Below are 19,236 nucleotides of genomic sequence, written 5' to 3' on the forward strand. Positions count from 1 at the left end.
GGCAAAATGATTGCCTGCAATAATTCTGGGGCAGATCGTGAGCCAGCAGCCCTAAGGAAAGGGTCTATAAAACAGAACCTTAGCATCGTGTGTCAGTTGTAATTGGCTACGTTTGTCGAGATTGCTACAAGAATGAGATGAGCTCAGGGACTATTGGCTGATTGATAAGAAACAAGAGGAAATAGAATCCAGAAGTTTAGAGTCTTGAAGGTTTAGGGAAGTACACTGCTTTAGATCTCCAAGAGCAACCAAAGGGATGAAATCTTTATGTGTTGAAGACCAGTTAGACTTGTCAATGAAATGAAGCAAATCTTAGTGAAGATCATATTAATGGTATAGCTGCCATTTGAGAGAAAAAGGCATGGAGACAAGGGGGAAAAAAAGGCAGAATTGAGAACCTTGTTAAAGAAAGCAATCTGGGTGTATAGCACACAGAGGGGTCTGAAGACATCTCAGTTTTGGAGGACCTGTACTGCAAAAGAAACGATGGGCCCTGACTGAAAAAGCCTCTGACTGTGTAAACTTGGCCATCTTTCTACAAGCAGGAGGCAAACTTTGAAGGTCGTGCAGGTCTTCTTCATATGTGGCATAGTCCCTTCTAAAAGGAGTCCCACCTAGAGCTGACTGGCTTGCATCAGACTATGATGTGAGTATGGAATAAACCTTTACTGGGTTAAGCTGCTGAATTCTGGGTATAGTTTGTACAAACTTGGGCTTATTTATCATTGATTAAGTCACATAGCTTTTTAAAAACAAGATAAAATGAAAATACTTAAGACAATAGTTGGAAAAGGGTAACTGGAATAAGAAGTTGTCCTGGAAAATAACAGTATTACCTAGATTTTGACTTTGATTAAGTTAACTATACATGCTGTCATTTCTAAGGTAACCTCTCAAAGAATAAAAACAGAGTATTTAGTTTCAAATCAATAAAAGAGGAAAATGGAACAGGGGAAAACAAATAGTCCAAAGTAAATCTATAAGAGAGAGAGAACAAAAATACTAGAACAGAGGAAGGAAATAGAGAACCCAGAATACAATGATAGAACACATATCCAAATATATCAGTATTCGCAATAAAATAAGTGGATGAAATGCTTTGGTTAGAAGACAAAGAGTAGATTGTCAGAACTGAATAAGAATCCAAAATCTGACCGTATACTATTTATAACAGACATATAAAAACCCTAAAGATACACAAAGGCTGGAAGTAAAAGGATGGATAAAGATATATCAGGCAAATTCAAAACTAAAAGAAAACAGAGTTGTTTAATTAATATTAGGCAAAAGAAATTTTTTAGGGCAAAAAAAGTTCTCTAGCGATAAAAACAGTCAATTCTTACGGATAAAAGTTTCACTTTACTTACTGGGAAGACGTAATAACTTAAAATATGTATGCATTTAATAACATAGCCTCAAGATAGAACCACAAGGGAAAACAGACCATGCCATAATCAGAGTGGGAGATATTTTTGTACACTACCATCTCAGTAATTGCTAAAACAAGTAGACAAAAATAAGCAGGGTTATAGAATATTTGGACCACACACTGAACTTTCTCTATCCAATGGATATACATGCAGGGTACTACATTCAACAGCTGCAGAAGACACATTCTTTTCAAGTGCATAGGAACATTTTCACTACACTGAGCCAAAAGAAAATTATCAATAAATTTCAAAGCTTTAAAATCATACAGTGCATGTTCTCTGAGTATAATACAATTAAGCTAGGCCTTGGTGGCATAAAGATAACTAGACATACCACGTAACATTTCAAAATTAAGAACCAGGCTTCTAATTAACCTTTGAGTCAAAGAATAAATCAAATTTGAAATTAGGAAAAATTTAGAGCCAAACAATATGGAAAATTCTACATATTACAGCAGTTCTTAGAAGGCAATTGAAGTCTTAAATGAAAATACTGGAAAAGAAAATAGGTTGAAAATTCTATCTAAGAAGTTAGAAAAGAATAAAATATGTTGAACGGAGGATGTAATTAAGATAAGATGCAGGATTAATTGAAATAGAAAACATCAATGAAGTAGAGAGGATCAACAAACTGAAAGTTGGTTCTTTGAAGAGACTAATTAAATTGACGATCTTTGGCAAGACTAATAAAAAGAGACGGGAGAAAGCAAAAATCACTACTTTTAAAGAAAGAAAAAATACCGTAAGTATAGGTGATAGCATTAAAAGATAACGGCACAGCATACACAACTTTATGCCAATCAACTCAAAAATTTAGATAAGAAGGAAAAATTTTTAGAAAAATATAATTTACCAAAACCAACTTGAGAAATAGAAAATCTGACTAGTTTCACAACCATCAGGAAAATTAAGTCAGTAATGAAAAATCTTGACCTCCAGATGGCTTAATTAGTGAATTCTACCAAACTTACAAAGAACAAATCAGTCCGATCTTACCCAAAGATTGGGTGGAGAAGAAGATGAACACTCCTCACCTCTTTTTATGGAGATTAGCATAACTTTGATAACTAAATACCAAAACCTAGCAAGGAAGATGCAAATAAGGAAAACCACAGGCCAAATATTACTCATCAATATGGATGCAAACATTAAAAAAACTATTAGCAAACTTAATCTAACAATGTATTAAAAGTGTATCATGATCAACTTGGGCTTATCCCAGGAATGCAAAGTGGATTTAACATTAGGAAATCAATTAGTATAATTCACTACTTTAACAGATTAGAGAAAACCATGTGATTATCTTAATCATGCAGAACAATTATCTGATAAAATTAAACATCCATCCATGATTAATATTCTTGACAAAAGAGAATTTCCCTAAAGTGATAGAGGCTTTTTTTCTTTTAATCTTAAAAAAAAAAACCTGCCACAAATATCAGACTTGCTGAAATGCTGAAAGCATTTTCTTTGAGATCAGGAAAACAGCAAGGATGTCTGCTATTAACACTTCTTTTCAACAGTGTACTGAATGTCCTACGTAGCACAGTAAAGTAATAAAAAGAACCAAATGGTATACGGATTAGAAAAGAAAAAACAAAACACATCATTTGCATATGATGCGATTGTGTTAACGAATGTAAAAGATTAAATAGATAAATCATTAGAATTAATAACAGAGGTATCTGGATAGAAAAACATTAAATGACAAAATCTAGCAAAAAAAAAAACACTCAGAAAAGGCCATTGAAAAAGAGATTTCATTTAAAATAGCATAATGAACTATGGAATATCTAGGAATAAACTTAACAAAATATGGAGAAAACCCGTATGGAGAAATTATAAAATGACTGAAAGACTGAAGTAAGTGGAGGGTATGCCATGTTCAGGGATCCGAAGACTGCGTAACATAGGGGATACATTTCTTCCCAAAGTGATCTAAAGATTATTGCAGTCACAATAGGAAAACAAAACAACAATTCTGTGTGTATGTCTGTGTGTCACTTGGCAAGTTGATTCTGAAACGAATACAAAGTGCAGGGGCCACGATATTCCTGAAAAAATACAGCAAGGTGGGTGACTTGACTTACAGACACTGGACGTATTCAAGGCAATTGCAGTCATGGAGACAGTGCAGTACTGGTACCAGGGCAGATCAATGGGATTAATGGAGCCAGGCTTTAAATGATGGGGAGGGAAGCGATGCTATTTTGAGAGGAAGGAAAAAGTAAGAATGAAGACACAGACTTTTCCTTCCTTCCTTCTTTCCTTTTTTCTTCCTTTTTCCTTTCCTTCCTTCCTTCAATCAACAGGAGTTCCTAGGATGTGCTAGGCCCTTGGGATAGAATGGTAAACCATCCTGAAACATGAGGCTAGTAGGAGGCAGTTTTTGAGGTGCGTGAGACATCGGGGCTGTGATCTGGGGACCCAGGGAATGACCTCCTTGGGGCAGGAGGAGCTGGGACTCTGTCAGGCAGCCTGGCTTAGAGATGCAGGTCTGAGGCTCACTCAGCAGCGTGGAGACTTTGAGCCATCGTTTAGCCACCATGTCTCAGTTTTCCTCGTCTGCGGGGACAGTAAAGGCAACACTGTCAAGGGTGATGGAAGCATATAGTAAGGTATGTTGTGTCGAGGGGTTAGCTCTGTGTCCGACGCGCTGTCAGAGCTCAAGAAACCGTAGCTGCTATGACGGTCGGTCGTTGTTACTGATAAGAGAACAAGAGGGTGCTGGGAAGTCCCCTCTTGGTGCAGATGAGGGGCCCCAGGTCTGGAGAGGAGAAGGCCGGCCCTCACTTTGAGTAAGTGGAAAAGCACCAAATTTCCAGGTCCCAGGAGCCATGCCCTGCCTCCTCCTACAGGGACTGGAGAGGAAGAGAGAGCTGGCTGGTAGGGTCCCCAAAGGACAGTCTGTTCCGGGGGAGCCTGCCTGGATGTGGTTTCCCCAACTCGCCAAGGGAGCGCATTACCAGGCGGAAGGTCCGCAGCACCGTCAGACTCCCCTTCCTAGCTGTGCCCAGTTCTATCAGGCTCACGGTGACGATGATGCAGTCGAAGATGTTCCACCTCTTCTGGAAGTAATAGTAAGGGTCGAAGGCTATGATTTTGAAGACCATTTCAGCAGTAAATATCACGGTAAAGACCTATGGACAGAAACAGGGATCCATCTCAGCTTGGTCTGTGGAGTCAGGGGACAATGACAAATAGGGTGGGGGCGGGAGAAATGTCCTGTTTATCAAACAGCAACTCCTTTTACTTTGTTTTTATTCGGTTTCCATGTTATCTGCAGGCTCCTGAAGGACCAGAGATGGGAACGCTCAATGTGGCAGCATAGAGAAATCTCTGGACCAGGGCACAGGGAATACACATTACTCTGGATCAGGGCACAGGGAACACACATTTCCGTGCCTCAGTTTCCCTATGGATGGTGTTAGACATGGAGTAAGCAGATAACCATTAGGATAATAATTATATAATTATATGAATGAGAAGTCAGTCTGGTTCAGTAGTTTAAAAGCAGAGATTGTGGGGCAACACAGACCCAGATAAAAATCCCAACTCAGCCATTTCCTAGCTTGTATAAGCTTGGACAAAGAGTGCATCCTCTCTACCTCAATTCCTTCATCTGTATAATGGGCTTAAAATGAGATAATGCATATGCACTTCTTAGCAAAGGTCCTGGCAGATAGTACTTCATTAATAAGTAATAGCTATTAGCAAGAACAATAATAGTACATTGTCTCAAGTTTCTTTCAGCTCTGAGTAGCCTAAATGGTCTTCAACAGGGCAGACTTCTGACACTGAGAGAGGTCAGGACCAGGCTCAGGTCACACAACAACCAGCAGGGAAGGGAGACAGGCAAGGAAGAAACCAAAGACCAGGGTCAGGCAATTTTTTCTCATTTGCTTTCATCCAAGCCTCTCACCAGCCTGGGAAACAGAGGCAGTTGCAACCCTTTTGCAGAGAAGGATATGGCTGAGAGTTTAAGTGACTTGCCTGATGCCGCAAGGCTGCAACTGTCTGAGAGCCCTTTGTGGGCAAATCAGTGTGATGTGGTGGGTGGTGGGGGTGAGGTCCTATGCCCTAGACAAACTGGGGTCACCTCTGGCTCCACCTTCACCAGCTATGCCACCTTGGGCAGGACACTTAACCTCTGAGTCTTAATGCTCCCTTCTGGGCTGTGAGGGTGGTGATAATTTCATAGGATTGCTGTGATACTGAGACGACACTTCCAAAGCACCTGACTTGTAAGCACCACACAGCGCTTGCCTTTCTTCCTTTTTTAAAAATGGTACTGTGCTCTGTCACAGCGGTCAAGCCTTTGGTCTTTCTTGACTCAATGTCTCCAACTATAAAGTGTGGGGTGGGCTCCAAGGTCCCTTCCATAAGACTCTCTGGGATCGATGATGACTTCTTGGCAATAAGCTCTCTCTTCGCTTTCCATTTCCCCTTTTCCCACACAGAACGTGATCTCTTAGCCTAGATGCTGCTGAAACATATGACATGCTGGCTCCACAGTGTCCAGAACACAGTGGCATCCTTGGATTCTGGGGGAGGCGGGGAGGTTCCTAGAGAAGAGTAGTCACACTTCCTGTGGGACCCTTCCTTCTACCTTAGCCACCTACAAGGAGTCAGAAGAGCTGGATGTCCTGATAGGCCTAGTAAGCCAGCTGTAGGGCGATGGCCACTGGTGTGGACGTGGAGGCAGGACCCTGACCTTCCTAGCTTCTGCTTTTCTTGTGTGCATGTGCGTACACACACATACACAACACACACAACACAAACACTCTCTCTGTCACACACACACACACACACACACACACACACACACACACACACACACACAGAGCAGTAGCTCTTGTGAGGGAATTTAGCCCAGGAGTTGAAAAGGGTGAACTTCAGAGCCAGTTGGCCTGGTTTCAAATCATAACCCTGCCACTTACCTCTATGAACTTGGGCAAATTAACCTCCCATGCCTCTGTTTTACCACCTGTGAAAGGGCATAGTAATAGTGCCTGCCATACTAGGTTTTTGTGACAATAAAATGAGATAACCTGAGAGAAGCATCTGAGACCATGTCCGGTCTTGAGTAGGTGTCACTGTTACTGTTCCTAAGGGGGCTGAGGACAGATGTTCTGCCTCCGAGTCAGATACTTTACCCAGCATGCGGTGAAATCCAGGATGGATTTTACCTTGTTAAAAGCAAATAATACTAAAAAATAATGGAGGAAAATTTAAAGGAGCATCATATCTAAACCAGAAAAGAAAAAAGTTCTGACTCCCTGATGCCTTTATTACAACACCAACCACGTTCTCACGTTCCCTCCTTATTATCTTCCTTTCCCTCCCCTCCCCTTTCTGCCCTTAAATGACAGCTTTGAAAAGCCAGAGCCACTGTGTTTAGCAGTCACAGAAGCAATAAAACCAGAAGGAAATCTGCAAGTTCATAGATTGCCTTAAGATGGGAAAGTGGCATTCACTTTAAGGTAGAGGCAGCTGAGATCCAGAGAATTCTGTAGGTTCTGTAAAGGGGGAGCTGGCTGCCCCTAGGTCAGGGCTCTCTCCATCCTCTTCTCTGTGCTCCTTCATCCCAAAGCAGTTCCCACCAGCTCAGCCTTGTCCTCGACTTGGCTTCCCCCACTCAGTGTCCACACATTTCCCATCCTGCTGCTCTGCTGTCAGCAAGCTTGACCAACACTCCAGGGAGGGAGGGCATGCTGCCAGCACCCCTACCTCACCCCAAAGCCCCCCAGCCATGGCAGCGCGGGCAAAGGCTGCCAGTGCACTCACAATGTTGCCTGTCTGGAGCATGGTGTCAAAGGCGAAGCTCATGCCATAGTGCTCCATGGCCATGAAGATGGTGTTCACCACGATGCACAAGGTGATGGTGAGCTCTGCAAAGGGGTCCGTCACAATCCCAAAGAGAAGTTCCTTGAGTTTCACCCAGGTGGGGCAGCACTCCCAGATCAGATACTTCTGAGCCAAGCTGGTCAAGCGGGGTGGGCACCTCTGTTTAGACTCCTCCAACTCTGCATCACAGGTATGGTCATTGACAGCTGTTAGCCAGGCATGGACTCAGACGCCCAACCCATGGCCATCCCCTAGACCTTGTCATTCCCAATAATGGCCAACTCCAGTCTCCACTGCAGCTCTCTCTCTCTCTGATGATCAGTTCCTCCTTTTTGAGCTCCCGTAGTCTAGCAAGTGCAACCCAATCTCTGTCCCCATTCAGTCCTTCAAACCAGGAACCCTATACTTTTTAACTGCCTATCGTGTAGGTCATGTCTTCTCAACCCCCCAACTTAGATTTCAGGTCCACCCCTCTTTACACTCTTGCTGACTCCCCCATTCCCTCACCCTCTCCCTTCTCCATTGTGCTTGCCTGGTAAAACCCTAGCTTTGAATAAACCCAAGAGACAGAGGACTCGATACCTGCAGCCAACCAGCTGAACCACGTTGGAAAAAATACACAACCATGCCGACTGGTCCCAGCTTGTCACTGCCCAGAACTCCTGCCGCATTTCTCTATTTCAGTCAGTTCCTTCAGTCTTACAGACCAGCACTTCTCACTTCCTCCCTTCTCCTCCAACCTCCACCTCCTCCTCTCAAATCCTCGCTCTCTGCTGATGAGCTCCCTTTGATTTCCATCAGAATACAGAATCACGAGCATATGGACTTCCTTTTCTTCATTGCATTGCTGAGCCTCCAGTGAATCTGCAAGTCCATCCCCAGATCTGCCTCATGCCCCGCCCAGCGCATGAGCTGGCTCCACTCCTCCCACATGTGTAGGGGCCCCCCTTTTCTCACACCTACTCATGGCCTGTGTCATCCCCCTTCTCTCCCCTCTGGACCATTCCCATCATCATTCAAGCATGTTTTAGTTTTATCTCCACTTTTTAAAAGGTCTCCCTGGACCCCATGATATCCTTCATCAACTGTCCTCTGAACAGCAAAATTCCTTATGTGTTTGCTACACTTAACCTCCACTTTCTCACTTTCTGTTTCCTTCCCAGCCCCTGGAATCAGGCTATTATCCCTTCCAAATTCAAACCATCAATTTCTAGTCCTCACCTTACTCTGCCTCTCACAGCAGATGACAGTGTTTATAATGCTCTCTTTGAAACCTTCTGTCTATCTGGTCCAGGACGTCATGATCTCGGTTTTTCCTCCATGTCAGTGATCACTTCTCAATTTCTGTTCCTGTCTCCCTCTTCCCTTCCTGCCTTTAAATGTTGGAGAACTCAAGCATTCTCTCCTTAGTCTCTCTCTCTCTAGGTGATCTCATTGAGCAGCCTTAACAAATAAATCATCTCTATGCAGATTCTTCCCAAATTATATGTCAAGTTTCTGATCTCCTCCTTAGGATCCAGATTCACATCTCTAGCTGCTTCTATAAATTTCCACTTGGATGTGTAACTGGGGCCACCTCTATGGAGGTTAATTACATAGCTTTGGGTCTATCTATGAATTTCACTGCAAGATATACACACTGCAGATATACCACCTCTTTCTTTGTGGACCATTGTTTATAAGAACAAAAAAAGGAAACTAGTAAAATACATTATGAAAAAGGATGAGGCAGATATATTTCTGGAGATATAAAAAACTTTATATATATATAGTACACTGTTGATTGGAATGTAAATTGGTGCAGCTGCTATGAAAAACAGTATGGAGCTCTCTTAAAAATTTAAGAATAGAACTACCACATGATCCAACAAGGTCCATACACAAAGGAAATGAAACCGCTGTCTCAAAGAGATAGCTGCACTCCCATGTTTACTGCAGCATTATTCACAGTAGCCAAGATATGGAAACAATCTAAGTGTCCAACAATGGATGAATGATTTAAAAAGATGTGGTATATAAACACAATGGAATATTACTCAGCAACGAGAAAGAAGGAAATTCTGCTGTTTGCCCTTAACCATGAGGGCATTATGCTAAGTGAAATAAGCCAGACAGAGAAAGACCAATACTGATACTGCATGGTATCACTTATATGTGGAATCTTGAAAAAAAAAGGTCACGCTCAGAAAAGTGGTTGCCAAGGGCTGGGAGTAGGGGAAATAGGAAGAGTTTGGTAAGGGTACAAACTAGATTCAGCTGTAAGATGAATGATGTCCAAGGATCTAATGTATAACACGGTGACTGTAGTTGATAACACTGTATTGTATCGTTGAAATTTGCTAAGAGTAGAACATAAATATTTTCACCAAAAAAAAAAAAGATAAATATGTGAGGTGATGGAGGTGTTAATTAACTTGATGGGGGAATCCTTTCACAACGTGTACTTAAATCATCTCAATGTACACTTTAAGTATTTTACAATTTTATTTGTCTATATCTGTATATACACATATTGTCTACTGGGTTCTGAATCTTATGCCCCCTAGATAGCTCTCAAATCCTTCCATTTCCCATCGTCCCCTCTGCCACTTCCCCAGAGCCCAGCCTCTGCCATCGCTTACCTGGTTTCCTCCTAACTGGTTTCCCTGCCAACAGTTTTCCCCTCTTAATTCCATTCTCTGCATGTATTCACAGTAACCTTTATAAAGCACAAATATAGCCCCTGCCTCCAGTTCTTTAATGGCCCCTCACTGCTTTTAGGATGAAGTCCCAAGTCCTTAGTACAGTGTAGGAAGTTCCGTGGGTCTGGCCCCAGGTGGTCCCTCCAGCCTTATTTTGAGCCCCTCTCCTCCTTGCTCTCTGTACTCCAGCCACATTGGGCTTTTTCATTTCTTCAAGTGTTACGTTCTTTTCTGCTTCAGGCTTTGGCTGTCCTTTCTGCCTAGAATACTTCCCCAACCCCAGGCTAAACTTTCCATATTTCCCTTAGCATTCTGCACTTCTCCCTCAAGATACTCAGCGTCCTGGTAATAACTTGTTCCCTGTCCTTCTCTCCCACTCAGCATGAGGGTACAGACTGGGCTGTGCTCACAGCTGTGCTCCTGCTTCTGGTCGTCTGGTCTGGACAGCTGTCCAGTCTTAGTTTGTATGCTGGCATACACGGTTCACGTGCCCGAAGCTCAGTGAACTGCCAAGTTCTTACTGGCTTGGGCCAGAATTTCTCAGGCACAAACACTCCCAAAGAGGTGACCTTTGTCAATCCTATCACAATTCTGACAGTATCAAGCAACCCTTCTGTATTCCATGGGCGTGGTGGATATAATGTCCAACCCAAAAGATCACAGGTCACCTGTCCTCTACTCAAAAAACTTTGATCTTTTTGACTTAACCTAAGGTTGTCTTTATCCAGATTCTTTAAAAAATGTCAGTGTTTCCCCTGCCTTTCCTAGTCTACTCTCACAGTATCTTCTTGGGGGAAAGTCTAACCTACTTCACATTATCTGACCATTTCTTCTTCTCCTGTTCATCAGCTCAAGTCATTATAAATTAGCATCACACCCCAAACATCACCTTTGTGCCTCATACTCATTCAACAACTGTTTGTTGAGTGCCTATGCTCTGCTCTTCTGGGACCAGAAATCCAGCTATGAGCAAATCTTTGCCCTTGTGGAATCTACAACCTAGTGAAGAACAGCCAGTATCTGCTAAGTATCTCCTCTTTGCCGGTAGCAGACCTAAGCACCTTCCTTACACTAACTCACCAACACAACACTGCAAGGTAAGTACATTTCCCCTATTTTACAGGTGAGAAAACTGAGGCACAGAGCAGCTGATGGCGCTTCAAGGTGGCACATCTTAGCAGAAGTGGCAAAGCCGGGATGCAAACCCTGACAGTCAGGCTCCAGGGCCTGTGTTCCTAACTCCCACCTCTGCTGCTTCTCATCCATCTCACCTCTTTGGTTCTTACCTCAGTTGGAGTGTGTAAAGGACATTTGTTTTGTTCATTCCTGTCTCATTCCTGCAAAATGCATTGCATTTGCTGTTCATCTGTCTGGAACCCTGTCCCCCAGGTTCTCATAAGGCAGATTCCCTTACTTCATTCAGATTTCTGGTCTCCTTGGAGAGCATGGCCTTCGGCAACCACCTTCTCTAAAACAACCCCTTCTGCAGCCCCTGTATTCTATATCCTTCCCTACTTTATTTTTTCTCCTATGTCTTATCACTACCTGAATATCTCTTTGTGTTCATTATCTGTAGACCCCAGCCCCCAGGATGGAGATTCCATGAACACAGGCTTCTATCTTGCTTACCAATGAATCCTCAACACCTGGAGCAATGCCAGACCCATAGCAGGCACTCAACAAATGTTTGTTGGGTGAATAAATGAAAAAAAGAGAGAAGGAGGGAGCTGATAGCTCTCGGGAGTAAGTGAAAAAGCAAGCTGTTTGTATTTAACATTTACTGTTTGAGGGCTAACAGCAAAAAATGAAAAAAAATCCAAGCAACCTACCTGGCTAACAAAAAGTTGTGGGCATAGTAGCAGGGTGAAATTCTACACAGCCATGAAAAATGTTAGATGTGCAGACACCATCACAATGAGAAGTAATTATTGGTAGTTATCCATGAGGAAAAATAACATAAGTGAGTATGTACAAATTGTTTTCACTGGAATACGTACACATTTCTCAAAACTCAAACTCAGGTATGCAAGAAATATAACTTAAGGGTTTTTCCCCCACAACTGAATTCAATTCATACTGTGTCTGAGTTCTAGGGAGCTCAAGGTTCATAGAGGGTTGAACTGGTCCTTAGTCATTGCCAAATGTATTTCACTTGAGTCATCAACATTCTCATCTGGCCACTGGTGGGAGAGCCAGGGAGATGGCTGTTCCCTCTTTGCCTTTCCAGGTTCCCTCTTTGGCTCTCACTCATCTCCTTCAGTAGCCTTCAGTGGGAGCAAGGTCATCATCCAGCTACTCTCCTGTCATGCGGAGACCACAAGGCACCCTCTAAACAGCCTCAGATCATCTCTACTTGGGAACATTACTAGCACGTCCTACCCCACAGTTTCTGTCATGCTGGGCGTGTGGGTCTCTCTCTAAGACTTGCCACTCCCAGCTTTACCTAGACATTAAGGCACAGATTGGCTCTGTTTTCAAATCCCTCAAACATCTTTTTTGGTTTCTTTTGTCCACCATGCCCCGCCCTGCAGTTAGGATTCAGCCCAGGGCTCGGAGGGGAGACCACAGGACCCCTTCTCAGGGACACACCAACCTCCAAGCTCCCTTCTCCCTCCTCCAGCACAGGACATTTTACACTTGTCTAGGGCAGGTAAGTAACTGGATATGACTAAGGCCATATTTTTCATACACTGGGGCAAAACAAAGGTTGGATAAGAAGACAGGTCTTTTACTCAGGTGAGAAGGATGCAGCCATGCTCTCAGGGAACTTGATTGTCATGTAGTCGTTTTCTTTCTCCACCCACTTGACTTAGTGTAAGCAGCTGGAACTTAGATGCATCCCTGTGAAGACTGAGTGGATTCCCACTTGATGACAGAACCCTGAATTGACAAGGATTTAGTTAAATTGACTAATTAATTTGCTTAAATTGTCTTCCAATGCTCAGCATGATAGGGGCTTGAGATGGAAATTAAATTACAACCGTAAAAGTTACAGCCATGAAATACATCAGAATAATTTTTCTATATTTGAAAATTAAAGATTGTTAAATTTCTTGCATACCTGGATCACTTTTTCAAATCTACTTTTGTGAATACATATGAAACAGATGTTCATTTGAACAAGAGATGAACTACGGGATTTCATTCATTGGAGTCCATTGTTTTAAAATTTTTATCCACATTAAAAAACAGCCACATTGATCAAGGGTAACAGAGCCAAGGATATAAAAAAGGGGAGTATTTAGAATCTCAGGACACAGAGGCGGGTGCCCTTTGACACAGGTTTGGGAGGATCCATCTTCTGCTCATAGGGGGACTCATCATTGTGGCACAAAGAATGGATGTTCCAATGAGCAATACTTACCCTCGAGGACGGAGGTCACGACACTGACAACACTCAACGCCCTTTGAACTCGAAGAGATTCGTCTAAGTATTCCGCTGTTAAGAAAGTCTTCTGTCCTGCATCCAGTGCCTGCTGGGACACAAACAGAGTCAGGACACTCCCCCAACAGGAAGTCTTCTGTGGCAAGGACAGATCACAGCCTCTTACTGGCCTGGCTCAGGTGGTTGCAAGTTGCCCCACGAAGCTAAGATCCTCTGCAGTCATGCTTAGAGCAAAGGGGCCGATGCATGAACTTGGGGTAAGAACATGAGGAGCAGGACACAGAGCTGAGGTGCAGCCAGAGCCTGGGTTCGTAGCTAACAGACGACCCACGCAAAGTCTGCCCTTGGACAAGCACCTGGGTTCAGGGTGAGGATGGGGCTGCCTCAAGTGCCTCTGAGGTTTCTACCAAAGGGAGGTGAGAGCTGCAGGGGGATCGGGCCAGGCGGTCATTATTAGACTTCTTCTGGGCTGTGCATATGACAATTACACAAATTCCTACTCCATGACAGGCCTCCTTGACCTCCCTCCTAAGAGTCCTGTTTCTCTCGCCAACATCTGACCTAGTTTCAATTCCACCCCATCTCTTTCTTTCTGAGGGAATATTTGTGTCTTGATTGCCCATTTCTCAGTTTCTGACACAATCCTTTTGACTCTTCCCTCTCTGTGCCTTCACTGGAAGTTCTGTCTGGGTCCTGGGCTAGGCCTTTAACTCTGGTCACATGCACACCCTGGAGGTGGGGCGTCCCAGGCCCACAACAGCTGACTCAGCACTGCACAAACCATCCAGAATCCAAATTCAACAAACACTTATTGAGCACCTGCCACAGGTGAAGCTCATAGGTATACAGTCAGTGCTTGATAGATATACAGAAAGTTTGGAAAGTTTTCAACCATGAGGACTCAACTAAAGACACTAGCATCTGCTATTGTTATTGCTCTGACGCATATATAAATGGAGGCAATCTGTGATTCCATTTAACCTTTTAGCTATTTAGAAACTTTTTTTTATCAGGGGAGAAATGGAGGCTTGAAAAATTTAAGGGACTTGCTGAGGGTAATTCAGTAGGTAAATGGCATAGCTGTGATTGAAATCCCAGTCCATCTGACACGGAAGGGCTTAAGGAGTTATCTTGCCCTAGCCAAATAATTTCACTAAAAAAAAATCAAGGTCGGAATATCTAGGAAAGTAGTAATCTAGGCAGCGATAACAAGCTTTCTTGAATGTGGCGTTTTTGAGTGTTAAAGCACCTCCAAGAGAGCCCTGCAGCCTGGCTTTGACTTGAGGACTCTGGGTTGGTGATTCTCTGTTGGTCTATCCTCTACCATCTCTGTCCTGCTCTGTACCTGGGGATGGTGACTTGGACAAACTGCATCACCCTCACCCCCTGGTTCTGGTCAGGTTTGGCCAATGAGAGGCACAGACAGGAGATCAGACACTGGAAAGAGAGAGGAGCTGGCTATCTGTCAGCTGGCTTCTTCCCTGCTGGGCTGTGTCTGAGTAGTGGCTGTGATCCACCACCTCTGTCAGGCTGCCTCTCACACACAAGGGCAGTTCTCACTGGGTTCTGCTCCTTCCCCTCCGTCCTTCAGCCTAGGCTTGTAACACCTTCCCACTGTGGCTAGTCCCTCAGTGCCTCACTGCCCCTTCTTAGTTCTGGAGCCCAGCGCACACCTCTGTAACTACTTTAATAAGCTCTCTCCACTTGTCCACGGGAGTGTTCCATCTGTTTCTTGCTGGGACCCTGAATCCCAGGCATCTAATCAGAGATGGAGCAAAGGTAATTCTGTAAGACTTATCCAAGTCACTGGAGCCACAGAATGGCCAGCCTACAAGTCTGTTTGCAGTCGATTCTGTGTCCTGGGCTGGTCATAGGGCAAAAGAAAAACACTCGAAGCATCATTGCTGAAGCTGGAGGGAGAGTTTAAATTAAATCACAGCTCCAATCCAATGAGGAGTCCCTGACTTGCCATTACACTCCGTGATTATTCTATTAAGAGTGCTGGTCAGCTAGTCACTTTCGTCTAATTTGTGCATTTCAGCAACTTACTGCTTCTCCGAATAAAGCCAGGGATACTCTGCTTCAGCTAAGATCTGTCCAAGGCACCTTCCAAGATTTCTCTGAGTCTTAACTGTCAAACCCAGGGTAGTTTGTACAGTTACAGGCAAAACGAGAAGAACCTTTAATTTTTTCATACTCATCCAGGGAGAAAGCAGGCCTATCTCTAAAGTGGTGACAGTGAGAAAGGACAGAGAAACACTGGAGGAAAAAATGAGATCAGCTGTAAAATCATCTGTATCACTATAGTGCAGAGTAAACCAGAAAACCTGTTTGACCTCAGGGAAACCCAGTCTCTCCCTCTGGGTCTCACATGACCGGTCTGTAAAATGAGGGTAGATGGGAGATGTTGCGCAGAGTGATGTCTAAAGGATGGGTCCATAGGTGACACTCAGGGCTCCTTGGCCTGAGTCCTCTAACTGGAGAGCAGCCCAAAAGAGTCTGAAGCATTCCCAAACTCACCGAGACTTCGACGGCTCCAGGGGAAAGCTCACCAGTGGGCAATGTGGGGTGGCCATTTTCTCCATGCCCTGAGCCAGGGTTGAGGGTTTGAGGCAGTGGACTCCCAGGGAGGGGGCCTTGCTGGCTTGCACCCCTATCCAGCAGCAGAGAGCCCCGATGGCTTTCACGGTCTCCAGGAAAGATTCTGACATCTGTGACCTCATCAGGGAATGAGATGTCTCGGCCGATGGCCTGGAAATGGAACACACTGCCATGGCTAGCTCGGCGTCTTCCAGAGGTGAGGCCTAGGAAAGACTGGGCATGGCCCCAAAAGAGCCCAAAAGAAGGCAAGCTGGAAGGTCATCCTACAGGCAAATCTGGAATTCAATACTTCCCTCCACCCACTCCCATTTCCCTGCCTTTAGCTTCCCGACTTTCCAGTGGAAAATCAGACACAGACATAAGGGGTATTCTAGGTAAACATGTAGAGAGGACTGGAGAACAGAATATTCCTGATACAGTGCAGGAAAATGCCAAGAAAGATGAGAGACTGTAAGGTGCAGAAGATCAACAAATAGGTCATCACAGCCAAGGACATGTCAGAGGACAACCTTGTCACCCAGATGACAGTTGTTGGCCAGCCTTCTGCCATGGGGCTGGACCAAATTGTCTTAAGTTCCCTGCTTTAATGCAAAGTTGCGATCTCAGAAGACTTATTACACCAGGACAGGAACAAGCTTGGTAAATGGTTGTTGAATGAATGAGTGCTCTTCATAGTTTGAAAATTAGGTTCTACAATTCATCAGATCTAGCCTACAAAGGTGTGAGAGTTTGTGCCACAAAGGAGGAGACAACAGCTTTGTAATATAATGAGCTTCCAGGATCCCTTGAGGCAAACTTTGAACAGTCAACAATGGGGAGATTGAAGGGAGAGTTGCAGCCTAATTTCCTGGAAGAATAGCGCCATTCCTCCCAGTCAATAAACATTTCCCATCAAAATCTTCCTCTAAGGGAACTGTGTGGCTTACAGTTGCCAGAGGAAAGGAGCTAATTCACAGGGCCCAGAGCCCCTGGGGAGTCAGTATGCTGGGTTGGCTAGTTCCCGTGACCACTGTGCGAACCTGACCACAACAAGTTACCAATTCTGTCTTCAGGTCATAGAGAGTGTTTCTAAAATCTAAACACTGACTTCCTATCAAACTTTGATCATACAGCTGAATTTCCCTCCCTTCCTTAATTCATTTTATTTACTAAATTACTGACGTTGAGACATTTTGTTAATTAAAGTCCTCCATATTTATTCCCCTCTCCCACATAACTGAGGTTTGCTTTCTTGATAATTGGGACCTCAGTCCTCTATGAGAACTAACACTGTAATTTGGTATTAAAACCACAGCACTCTTCGCATAGAATATATATCTAAGGCCCATGAGTTCATAAAAATCCACGAATCCTTCCTACTTTTAAAGCAAAGGAACAGAATTGGCAAATCCTTACTAAAGATGGGACAACTGAGCTATTTGCACTTGGGCACTAAGCACACTAATAAAGACACTAAGCAGAAAAATTTGTTGTTGAATTAACAAGACACAGTTCCTTTTTCCCTTTGAAGGTAAACTTAGCAGTAAAGACAAGCACATAAACACACAGAGAGCAAACAATTATTGGACATCCAAGTGCTAATCTATGTGGGGCTGACTGAATGGGAGAAATTAAAGCCCAATTCAGAATGTCACTGACATTTCCATGGAAGCTGTGATTCATCCTGTTCTCTGATTGTCCGAGCCCTACTCAAAACCCCTCTGTAACAGCTTCTGAACTGTGCCCTGTCTATGCCAGGTGCTGCTCAAAAGAGGCAGAGCAAGGCCAGGAAGGGCACAAATACAGACTCTAATAAATGCTGAAGCGTGGGTGTCACCAAGGCCAGTGCACATGTGAGCGTGTCTGTGTACGTACACGCACACATCAGTCTGGGGGTTTTAGAGGTTGTATTCCAAAAAGTAGGGAAAAGAGAAGTGAGCATCAGCAGGCCTGAAAAATATCCACGTTGATCCCCTTCTCCATACGATTAGTGTGGGACCTACACTACCACAAAGGGGTTATTACCTCTCAGGCGTGTAGAAAGGGTCTATTGGAGTACACGGGACTTTCGAGGGAGAGGGAGCTGGCAGGAGGAAGCTTGATGAGCCCAGGGATCTGGGAGTAGGAGGCAGAGGGTTATGACGGTGGGTAGAATCACTACAGGGTCTGAAGTGAGGTACCGGAGTTATTCCTAGGCTGGACTGTATCACAGAGGTGGGTGTGTGCTGGGATCTCTTGTGCCAACAGTAGGTGAGAACCTGAGCTGCGGAGGCTGAGGCATGAGGTCAGAAAGCAGCTTGTAACTGATTTCAGCACAATGAACAACGACCCCCTTTCCTGCTCCAGAACTGCTGATCAGAGTGTCAGAAGGAAGCCAACCCTTGATGTCCACACGTCCACAGACACCTCAAGGTCAGCATGTTCAAGGTCACCAACTTTCCTTACACCTTCCCCACCTTCCCACCTTCCCTACCTTCCTCCTGTGCTTCTGTCTTAGACTCATCACCTACTTAACTGCCCAACCTTGAAACCTGGAGTCATTTTGGACTTCTCCCTTCCTGTTCAACATTCCACAGTCTCAGCCTTGTTGACTCCCCTCAGCCCCCATAAAAGTCTTTATAATCCACCCTTCCTCCATCTTGCTCCTGTCCTAGTTTAGGCTACCATTTTGGGGTGGGAATCTGGATTATGAAAATATCCTCCTAGTCTTTGTGCCTGCAGCTATCTCTGGCTACAAACCTCTTCCCATGTCAAAGTATTATCCATGGCAGCTGCAAATGTGGGCGATCTTTAAGGCACAACCCTGAGCCCCTTACCATTCGGTGCTGGTTGTAAGGCTCAGATTGGAGTGATCTGTTGTCGTCTGTGGAGCCCTCTGACACCCTTGGCTTCAGTATATGCCTTCTCTCACTGGCATTTATGGAGGTTAAAGGTGACCCATTGTAGGATTGGAGAGAGGCTGTGTCAACCCCCAGTGCTACCAGCACCTGAAGAGAGAGAACAGCAAGTGTAGCCAACAGTATCTGGTTGAACTTAGCATAAATGTATGTCCCCCCCAGACCTGGGGTGTCACAGAGATGAGAGCATCTAAAACAGAGGAGGTCAGGATGAAGACCTGGGTGGTGGTGGGACTGAGACATGGCAGCAAGAGCCACCTCTGGGTCACCTCTGTCATTCATATCCTGTAGATTCTGTTGATACCCTACCCAGATCTCTTTTACCAGGAAAGTACACTCATCTCCAGCGATTTGAACATTACCTACTAATGGGTTACAGCTACAGCCTTCCCCAGACAATTTCCTTTGACTGCATA

General features: G+C 44.3%; 1 protein-coding gene across 1 annotated transcript in view; it reads right to left on the reverse strand.

Annotated features, from left to right (window-relative positions):
• Window positions 1-19,236, reverse strand: part of SCN10A (sodium voltage-gated channel alpha subunit 10) — a 77,195-nt gene that overhangs the window by 30,461 nt on the left and 27,498 nt on the right. Inside the window, 5 exon segments of the mRNA XM_072941026.1 lie at window positions 4,397-4,570; window positions 7,218-7,456; window positions 13,323-13,431; window positions 15,864-16,157; window positions 18,740-18,910. Of these exon segments, the coding sequence (XP_072797127.1) occupies window positions 4,397-4,570; window positions 7,218-7,456; window positions 13,323-13,431; window positions 15,864-16,157; window positions 18,740-18,910 (987 nt within the window).

The sequence above is a fragment of the Vicugna pacos genome, chromosome 17 (genome assembly GCF_048564905.1).
Source record: "Vicugna pacos chromosome 17, VicPac4, whole genome shotgun sequence".
NCBI lineage: Eukaryota > Metazoa > Chordata > Mammalia > Artiodactyla > Camelidae > Vicugna > Vicugna pacos.